The sequence below is a fragment of the Limulus polyphemus genome, unplaced genomic scaffold (assembly GCF_000517525.1).
Source record: "Limulus polyphemus unplaced genomic scaffold, Limulus_polyphemus-2.1.2 Scaffold3852, whole genome shotgun sequence".
Classification (NCBI taxonomy): Eukaryota; Metazoa; Arthropoda; class Merostomata; order Xiphosura; family Limulidae; genus Limulus; species Limulus polyphemus.
In genome coordinates, this window is record NW_013669462.1 from 27,533 (window position 1) to 38,801 (window position 11,269).

At 37.8% G+C, this 11,269-nt stretch overlaps 1 protein-coding gene across 1 annotated transcript in view; it reads left to right on the forward strand.

The window, feature by feature from the left end:
- LOC106470163 (transcription factor AP-2-epsilon-like) overlaps positions 1 to 11,269 on the forward strand; it is a gene marked incomplete at its 5' end in the record, with an annotated part of 39,105 nt that overhangs the window by 15,919 nt on the left and 11,917 nt on the right. Inside the window, one exon of the mRNA XM_022398742.1 lies at positions 4,633 to 4,751. Coding sequence (XP_022254450.1) covers positions 4,633 to 4,751 — 119 coding nt within the window. The remainder of the gene's footprint in view (positions 1 to 4,632; positions 4,752 to 11,269) is intronic.

Below are 11,269 nucleotides of genomic sequence, written 5' to 3' on the forward strand. Positions count from 1 at the left end.
GCAACTCAAAAAACCATAGTATATCTATTAAAAACACAGTAATTTTAAACAAAGAACCAAACATAAACAAATGAAAAATCAAGGAATCCGTCTTAATTGAACAAAACAACCCTACTCTAAACCAACACCCCGGGGTGCCAAGATACCTCTTCCACATTTTGCAACAGTATCCGGTCATGTGACTTCTTTGTTCAATACTGTATATATATATCCTTGTCAGTGTAAATTACTTGCACCTGATGATGACAAAACCTTGTCGAAACGTTGTACATTTGCTGTTATGTTAAACTTATATTAAAGTTTTTCTTCATTACCCATTCAAGCCGTCTCCAACCATTATTAGTCTCAAAGTGAGTTCCTCGTCATCGAATAAGAGAGAAATTGTTGTTGTCCATCACGGGGAATCGAACCCTGGATTTTAGCGCTGCAAGTCCATAAACTTGCAGGGAAATGAAAAAAAAAAGAGAGAGAAAAACCGCGCTCTTCACTATGGGGCCGTGGATGCGTTATAAAAGCCACTGTCAAATCTAACTGTTCGGCAAGGCAAGCGTAGCTCAAGAGTTGACGGTGGATGCTGTTTACTAGCTGCCTTATTATTAGTCTCTCTGTTCAAGATAGAGACGACTAGCGCATACAGCCCTGGAGCAGCTGAGCTCACATATACAAAAAGAAACCACTCCCTATACAGCACATGCAACGTGACAGTAGAGATTTTTCTCCCTATATAAATTCGGCGCGGTTGCCAGTTGTTAACGTGGAGTGCAGAAACATTAACGCACACTATCCTGAAGTGAAAACGGTCTTAGCTGACTGATTGATACAGTTTCTACGCCATTTTCTTCTTCTGCTTTATCGAATAAAAGTATTTGTATAATCATAACATTTCGTTAATTAGTTAAAAAAAAAAAGGCTTTTAACGGGTCTTTGTTGTCGTGAGATAAAACTCGGGACTCCATGGAAAAAGTCAGTTACCAACGGTTGTTGTGCTTTGTGGCGCAAGGCTACAGTAAACATGCGTGGTGGTGGTGAGATTTTATCACGTATCATGCCGTTTTTTTCAAGTTAACTGGTCGGGAAGTAGCACAACCGACAAAGATAGACGAGCAGATACAATCGGGGAAGAAAAAGAAAAATTTCAAGGAATAAACGAGAGAACAAAAGACAACGAGTAAACAGAAACAAAACGGTAAACAGATTGTTTAAAATGGTCAAATTTGGAAACGTAAAGGACTAGAACGACAATAGGGAAGTAGTTTAGATCCGGAGAAAATGTTTGAAGTAAAAACAAATACAGCATTGAAAGGAATAGATGGGACAGCGTGGAAAAAAAATGAAACTTGGGAAAATGGGAGTGTTACAATATGTTCTTGAGACTACAACTAGAGAGAGTAAGTAGGAGAAGGTTAGACGGTTTTTAAATAACAAACATGTATATGTGAAGCCTGTAGAATAAGATTAAATATGATCAACGGTGTATCCCTACTGTTATACGGGTCCGAATTCCTCGTGTAACTCAACAACAAAGATACGTTGTGTATTCAAATTCGGTGACGAGGAACCCACTTTGAGACTAATAATGGCTGGAGACGGCTTGAATGGGTAACGAAGAAAAAACTTTAATATAAGTTTAACATAACAGCAAATGTACAACGTTTCGACAAGGTTTTATCAGGTACCTCCAGCCATTATACATTGTGTATGTTTGTTTGGGCTTTTTGTGTGTGCGTGTTTTTTTTTAATAACTATACACATAGGTGGAAATGTGTAACCGGTTCGTTGTAACTTTTAGAATGTATAAAATAACACTGATTGTACACATACACTTAAGTTTGTGACACATATATTTCAGCCACTTCTATACACAAGTGACCTACAACGTTGAGTAAGCTATATATATATATATCAAATGCGTCAGAGGCTTCAGAAAAACTGCAGATAACCTGAGATAGGAGGGAGCAATCGCATGAGTTGTATAGCAGACTACGACTATTATAGCATTAAGGGCCTCAGAACTCTGCCGACACTATACCTGTTGCCTAGGTGATGCAACTTAAGAAGCTTGCAGGTGTGGCTGGCGGTGATATCGCCTCGGGCAAATTCCTCCGAAGCTAAACCACCGGTGGTGAGTGGTACGCACATTGTTGGCACGCAGGTAATCTCGTGAAGCTCGTGGCGCCGCGAAGTCTCGCTGCGGCTACCAAAAGAACAACTGGCCGAGTTACGTGAAATAACACATTTTCACACGCCATTAAAGCCGATCCAAATTTTATTGTTTTTATTTTCATGAAAGTACAGATTGTGTAAAATCCGCGTGCCCTACTTATGTAACATTTTGTAATAAGATACTGTGGAAATCTGTCTTATTGGGGGGGGGGGGATAAAGTTAGTAAAGAATTGTTAAGACTAGAAGATAAGATTTAAGGGTATATCAAAATACTAAATATTGCTTCATTAAATTGCCGCCCCCCAGTGGCACAGCGGTATGTCTTCGGACCTACAACGCTAAAAACCGGGTTTCGATACCCGTGGTGGGCAGAGCACAAATAGCCCATTGTGTAGCTTTGTCCTTAACTTCAAACAAAAAACATTAAATTGCTAACGTTAAATATAAATTTATAACTGAAATACGGTAACGTCCGTCACGTATACATATATGTGTATTTTTTTTCACCCCCGGTGGCTCAATGGTAAGTTTAAGCGGCTATAACGATAAAAATCGGGTTTCGATACCGGCAGTTGTGCTCGGAAAGATAACCTATTATGTAACTTTGTGTTAAATAACAAACAAACGATATATATATATATATATATAATTAAATTCGCATAGGACACCAGAAACAGGTAAGACAAATTACACCCCTCGCAAGGGGTATAATTTTAGAAAGATGACTTCGGTGATATCACCTCAAAAACACTGGGGGTATCTCTTCTCTTCAATTATCTTTTCAGCAAAGGTGAAAAACTAGTCATGGAAAACAACTGAACGAGGAAGGAGCGAAGCCTAAGGGCTTAAACTTACAATATCATATGTTTAAACTATCGTCCCGCTGCGGAATAATTTACATACACACACACACATATATATATATATTGATTTAACAGTATATTTAACAGCCTATCTCCATACCAGTTTTTGACATATGTCTGCGTGTGTCCGCTTATAGCTGTCGAACTGCTGGACCGATTGTCACCAAACCTACTGTATAACCATAATAACACGCTACCCCCCTGCAGGGAGTTACATAGATGTTTTCGTTCGGATCTAACCCTATATCACTCCCTGGGGGGGGGGGGGTCTCATGTCTTCCTCGTACGTTCAGAGGGTACATTAGCTGGTAATTCTGGCAAGCTATTCTTATTAGCAATGTGGGACGATGTGTCACGGGCGTTCGCAGAGGAGGTGGGGGACACTTGGAAAATGAGAAACATAATTCTTTTTTTTATTATTATTCAATTCACTACTTCGCCTCTCCCTGGAAAAAATTTCTGCGGACGCTCATGGACGATATACGTTTAAAAAAAAACATTCAATAAACACGAACAGTAATGTGCACATTATGTATTTGCGACGCACTTTCTTTGCAAGTGGTTCTAAAGATATTTCTAGCAACCTCGTCAGTGTTAATCTTCCAGTTGTTTGGATACCCTTTAAACTTAACCACATACAATATGCGTGTTTCCAGTTTTTGTAGTCTTAAGCGACAGCGCAATGTATCGATCCCATTGTGGTCCGACGAGATAATAATAATAAAAATTTCGGGTGGTTATCGAATAGAAAAGTTTAAAAACCACGGTGTCAAGTTACGATACTGATGTCCAGTGTCGTCCATCCGTTAGTTTGTCCGTTTCTTTCGAGCCACCCCGCGAATTTTATAAAACATTTCGTACCTCATCTGTGTGTTAAAAAAAAATTCTCGTTTTTTCTCGTTTTTTTTTTCTACCAGTTACTTTGTAAACATACGACGCATGATTATGGGCCAAGCTAGATTTGCAACATGAGGGTCGCGGATTCGAGTCCCATTCCACCCAAAAAATGTTCATCCTTTCAACTGTGGGGGTATTATAATGAGACGGTCAATCCCACTGTTCGTTAGTAGAGTAGCCCAAGAGTTGGCGGTGGGTGGTATTGATTAGCTGTAAGTTATTTTTATAAGCACCTGACCCTCCCAGATCGCGAACAACAACAACAACATGACCAAACACATATGCTGTTATTTTGATATCAACAATGGAGATTTTTTAATTATGGTCTTAATGTTAATATTTTTTTATAATACTCAGATGATCAGAAATGTTCTTCGCCTCATTTTCGTAATTGAAAACGTTATGAGTGGACTAGGTGTGGCCTACTGGTTAGCATGCCTACTCCTACAAACTTATATGATCATAACGTAATGCGCCTTCTAGCGAATAAAATCATTGAAAATACAGCCCATGACATCAAATTAGAATGTTAAAACATTGAAAATACAGCCCATGACATCAAATTAGAATGTTGAATTTTAGTGTTCACACGTTTTCTCTCCAAAGCCCTTTTTTTTTAATCTATTTGTAGACTATTATATTGTATTTCATGTTTATTTGATATTATTATTCTTCGCGTGTTTTGATGATCGAGCTTACGTATTTCAGGGCTAAATCCAAAAATGGCGGGAAATGTCTTCGTGAGAAACTTGAGAAAATTGGTTTAAATCTTCCAGCAGGAAGACGGAAAGCTGCCAACGTGACTCTTCTGACGTCATTAGTAGAAGGTGAGTGTTCCGCCCATCTTTTGTGTGTGTAGATGTAAAATACATAGATATTTATTTGATGTGTTGTTGTTGTTTTTTCAGATTATTTTCTTGTTTAATCAGGAAGATTCCCATGTAAAGTAATGTTTCCGATATTTCATGACAGTTGACTAATTACACTAGACAGTTTTTCTTCTCAGATAACTTATTTTTTTAATATATATGTGTTTACAAATATTATACAGCTCCTTCAGGGAATTGTAACATATGAAAAAAAGTCAGTGTAAAACAGTATTTTCTTGTTCTTGATGGCATTGTATTACAATTATTTGTATAACAGACAAAAAAGCGTTTTTGAGAAACTGTGGGAAGAGTAAAATACACCTCAGAGACAAACAGAAGCGTCTCTGAGAAACTGTGGGAAGAGTGAAATACACCTCAGAGACAAACAAAAGCGTCTCTGAGTAACTGTGGGAAGAGTAAGATACACCTCAGAGACAAAACAAAAGCGTTTCTGAGAAACTGTGGGAAGAGTAAAATACATCTAAGGGACAAAAAAAAGCGTCTCTGAGAAACTGTGGGAAGAGTGAAATACACCTTATAGAGAAAAAGAGCGTCTCTGAGAAACTGTGGAAAGAGTAAAATACACCTTATAGAGAAAAAGAGCGTCTCTGAGAAACTGTGGGAAGAGTAAAATACACCTTATTAAAAGAGGTATCTTAAAACAGTGGGCCTACACAGCATTATGGGATGCACTGTCTGTCAGATTTTTTAATACATTCTTATCCGTTCTTAACCTAAGCATCTTATGGTTTTATTACACTGTTCGGATAGATAAGTGACCGTTAGGAGGAGCTGGAAGTTATCCCTCCCCCTGTATATATATATATATATTTACTTTCTTTATTTCTTTTTCGGTGAGCTTTGTAAATAAGGGCAGAACGCTGCGCAGAGACAACTTACTTATTAGAAGCAATGGTACATGTTACTGTATTCTGCTTATTGTCCATATTATCCCTTTCCGACATCACAGCGTTGAGTATTAGGTCTGTTTGAAAATCACACAATCAGAGAAAATATATTCTAAACACAAGCCTGCCCAATGTGTTACAAATGCGTCTCTTACGAAACGTGTTTTTCAAATATCGGGGCCGTTGTAACAGAATCTAGGTAATAAAAAAACGGGGGGGGGGTGAAAAAGACAAAGAAAATTACATAAATAAGTAAAAAAAAGTATATTGGAAAACAGTATCAATAACAGCTAAGCCTAAGCTAATTATCGAAACCTCGTAAAGTTTGTAAACCAATTGAATATATTTAGTATGGACAGTTTAATTTGTGGCATAATTTCAGTAACTATAGCATATTTACGGACTATTAAATTCATAACAGGGTTTACGCATGTGTGTGATAATAAAAAGAGTAAAATGTTTGTTTTTTTTTTCTCGGAAATTGTCCATTTACTCCGTTCCTAAAATATGGGACTTTTTTTTTATTACTTTCTTTACCTGTTTGTGTAATTTTTCTTTGTTGTTTTTTTTTTACCTTTGTCTTTATTATCGCCACTAGTTGTGATGATTATTCGGTGCTACTTTAACTTAGATTAGATGGCAGTTGTTTGGACTACAAAATAAAGTATTTTCAACAAAATTAAAAGCAGCTGCAGATCAGAAAGGTTGATTTTTTGGAAAGTTGCCAATTAAATATTGACTAAATATTTCCGTTTATTTAATGTGTTAAATGCTAAATGTCTCGTGGCCAACACATTATATGAATAAATAATTTGTGTTGTTGTTGTTGTTACTGGCCAAATGCTAAGAGATCTTTTATTAGCTGTAGTATTGGAGGATAAACCAGTATGATATCTAAATTCAAACTGGTTTAGTATCTGGTCAGACGTGACCATTTTGATGGACACGAAGTAAAAGGCTTAACGCAGACTTTGACCAATTCGTTTACTGAAGCAGATCAATGCCAGCAAATGAGAAATGTTTTTCTTTAATATTCTAAACTTCTTACATGAATAGTTACCTAAAAATGGGGCACGTGATGAGAAAGTCCAAGTTTAACTTTTGATATATAATTTAAATAATTTTATATAAACTGATATTAAAAACGAAATTGGTTCTGAATCGGAATCAAAATCACTAAGTTACCACCACCCCCCACCCCCAGTGGCACAACGTTATGTCTGCGGACTTACAACGCTAGAAACCCGGTTTCGATACCCGTGGTGGGCAAAGCACACATAACCCATTGTGTAGCATTGTGCTTAATTCCAAGCAAATATCGCCCTCCAATTTGCTAGGTCACTGTTATTAGGCCCGGCATGGCCAGGTGGTTAGGGCGCTCGACTCGCAATCTGTGGGTGCGAATCCCCGTCACACCAAACATGATTGCCCTTTGGAGGGTGTTATAGTGTGACGGTCAATCCCACTATTCGTTGGTAAAAGAGTAGCCCAATAGTTGGCGGTGGGTGGTGATGACTAGCTGCCTTCCCTCTAGTCTTACTCTGCTAAATTAGGGACGGCTTTGCGCGAAATTCAAAACAAACTCTGTTACTAAGCGATAGTTTTAGTCAGCCCCCCCCCCCCCACGAAGGTAATGCTTATTAAAGGGCTACTAAAAAGGGGGCTTAATTCTTGGTCATACAATTATCAGGATTTATTCTTAGCAAGACTCCTTTGGTAACAATTTTACATAAGCCTTTGTCTTGAGCTAAAAGTTACACAGTGGGCTGTTTAAAGCTCTGTCCAACAAGCATAATTGAACCGCGGATTTTAGCGTTTACTTACGTAAACTTATCGCTAACCCATCGGGGAACAGACAGATTTTGGAACCACTGAATTATCACATAAGTGATACTTCCCAAGACCAATTTTCTTCCACCTGCTACCAGAATTTGAGGCTAGAAATATAACTTTGCGGACCTTTTAACCAAGATATGGTTTAGGTAATGTTAATTGCTGAACACTTACAACCAGTTTTTCTTTGGGGGGCGGGGCGGTGTAGCCTAATGGTTCGCTTGCTGAATTGTAGACCAGAAGATCCGAGGCTCGAGCCTGCGATATGCCGCGTTTTTTTCAACTGCGCGGCGTGCTATAAAAGTGATAGTCAATCCTGTTATTCAGTTAAGAAAATCCTTGTAGGCGGTGGGTGCTAATGATTAGTTTTGTTCGCTCTGCTCAGCTCTTCAATATTGATAGCTACTCTGTGGTCTCTGAAACGGAAATCCTGGTCACTGTTGTTCGAGTACTGTTTGAAATGGCAGCTCTAAGATAAAGCAGTGCTTCAATAACAAGACAAACACGACTGTTTAATTTACGTAAAGTGTCACTAATAAAAACTCATAGGTAGAGATCGTTACACTTTCTGACCGCCCCAGGGCGTCACATGACTAGAATTATATGCCTTGGCGTACCTTGCTCCAGGGTGTCACATGACTTGAATGATACCCCTCATTACATCTTCCAACACCGTCCCCGTTCCACCCCCGCTATGCAATACAAGAGCAAGACGTCAATTTATCCTCAAGCGATGGAGAACTATTGAGATGAGTGAATCGCCTGGGAAAAGCGAAGTCGGTTCGCAAACGATTCACCTCGCCACTAGGTGGAGTAAAGTTGCAAAGATGATGATGATGCACTGGTAATGTTTAGAAAACACGCTTCGTAGGCCAAATAAAACCGTGTCTGTGATTCGTAAAATATTAATAATTCTCCATTCGCCGAGTTGCCACAGATGGACAAAAAAATCGTTCAAGAACATGATGTCCAACTTTTAAACAAGAATGTGCATTCATAAAATGTATTTCTGATTGTTTTGAGAAAAAAAAACATACCGAAGAAGAGACGAGTTTGATCTAATTATTAGGTCAAAGATTATGATCGCAAAATATTCGCGAGTTTGTTTGTTTTGGAATTTCGCGCAAAGCTACACGAGGGCTATCTGCGCTAGCCGTCCCTAATTTAGCAGTGTAAGACTAGAGGGAAGGCAGCTAGTCACCACCACCCACCGCCAACTCTTGGGCTACCCTTTTACCAACGAATAGTGGGATTGACCGTCACATTATAACGCCCCCACGGCTGAAAGGGCGAGCATGTTTGGTGTGACGGGGATTCGAATCCGCGACCCTCAGATTGCGAGTCGAGTGCCGTAACCACCTGGCCATGCCGGGCCACATTCGCGAGAAAATACAGGTGATATTTCTCTTGTGGGGGAAGGTTATCTGATCTGTTTTTTTTTTCACGCTCTATAGCTAACACTTTTAATCATATTTATGTCGTCATTACTGTGTTAATTGTTGCAATAAAAAATGTTTAAGGATTTGATTAATAAAACAGAAACATTAGTGCGCATTAGGAAACAAAACCTAAATCTGACTAACACTTTAGGTACACAGGACTAAATATTTCTAAAGAAGAAATGGGCGTGTTGTAGTGGAAAGCGTTCCGAACTATGAACCCGAAGGTCAATGGCCGTAAGGTCGCGCTCCACACTTTAATTCAATTTATCACACAATGCACACAATACATGAAATGCAAATAATGTGTAACATGGAAAAAAAAAATATCCAAAAGATTTCTCGAGTGTGGATCCCGAATATGTAGGCCCAGCAATTTAAGGGTCGCGGGTTCGAATCTCCGTCCCACTAAACATGCTCGTCCTTTCAGCCGTGGGGGCGTTAGAAAGTAATGATCAATCCCACTATTCGTTGATAAAAGAGTTGGCGGGGGGGTGGTGATGACTAGTTACCTTCCCTCTTGTCTTTCACTGATAAATTAGGGACGGCTAGCTCAGATAGCCCTCGTGTAGCTTTGTGCGAAATTCAAACAAACAAACTCCTGAATAAATAAATCGTTAATATTTCCTTCACAAAACTATCTACATTTTGAGCTATTTTTATCTTAAATATTATGCACAAGATTTAAATGAGACTTCCTGGTTCTTCTATATTGACTATCCATTTCTTTAATGCTAACTTAATGTTTTTGTGTTTTATACTTAACAGTGATCTTATTTCATTTGGAATATTATTATATAATTTAGGTGCTTGATATAAATAACTTAGTCTAAATATTTCCTTGTTTAGTTTAGGAAGTTTTAAGTTCCCATGTACTTCAGCGCCACAGAGGTATGTCTGCAGACATGTCTGGAATCCGTGGTGGGCAGAGCAAAGATAGCCCATTATATTGCTTTGTGCTCAACTTCAAACAAACAAACAAACCTGCAGACTTACAATGCTAGAATCCGGGTTTGATACCCGTGGTGAGCAGTATATCGGTCTGTAATTATTTAAATCATATTTATTTCCTCCTTTTAATTTTGGTATAATGACAGCAAGTTTGAAAATATTACATACGTTATTACTGGTGTCAGTTTTTCAATGTTATTTGATAACTTTATCTTTTCCTACAACTTTTCTGTTTTTAAAGAGTTTATATTGGTTTTTATATCATTTTAATCAGTTGGTATAAGATGCATTGAATTATCAGATACGTTACTTTTATACCTTGTTTGTATTAAAACAGTTACAATAATTTTTACTTAAATTCCTTTTGCAAAATTGCAAAAAAAAAAAAATATTTAAATGAATTTATATATAATTTGGGTTGTTCAAAAAACTTAATATGCTTATTCTTTATTGGACATGGATACGTTGCAAGAGAGACAAAAATGCCCACTTGTTCAATTAGAGTAGCCCAAGAATTGGTGCTGGTTGCTTTTTTCTAGTCTATCAGCTCCAAATTATTGGAGGACAATGAACAGATAATCGAATTTTCGAAATAAAAAAACAAAACAGAAATAAATATAAAACATTAGTTGACACTGTGCACTTTATTTGGAGAGAAAAGCTTTGCTTTTAAGCTAATTATAGTAAGAATATATATAGGTATCATATTTGTTTCAGGCTACACGGTTAATATTTTATTTCTAAAGGGGTATAAGCAACTGAGTGATGTAAATGACGCTCTAAGCAAAACTAAAAAATATAACTTAAGACACCAGAATCGAAGTAGGGAAGCTTTGGAAATTCAATTAAATATTTTATTATTCGGTTTCCTTTTATTCGGTTTCCTTTCACGTGAGGATTTATAAAATACGTCCTTTGTATATTTAATGTGTTTCGTGATTATTGTTCTTGCTGGGTAACACGCATTTTCAAACTAACTAAATTACACAACACGTTTCGCGATCCTTTTTTTTTTTCTTTTACGTGTGGGGTTCCTGTTTGAAGGATAAACTCGAAAAGGTGTTGTGGTGGTCCGGTGATAGTCTTTTGTTCGTTGACCACCTGTTTCTTGGTCGCTGTTCAGCCGGAACTTAGCGGGAGGGAAGGGGGGCTCAGAACCAGTTCTTTATCGAGACCTTGGCAAATAAACACAGCGTGGGTTTCCTTGTTCTTTGGAAACCAAGATTATTCATTTGGAGTTAGGAAGGAAAGGTTGAAATAGTAGCTTCTATACGACCTCTTGATGAATACGATAAATGTTACCTGACCAGTATGACGTTTATAAAAAAAAAAAAAAAAAAAAAAA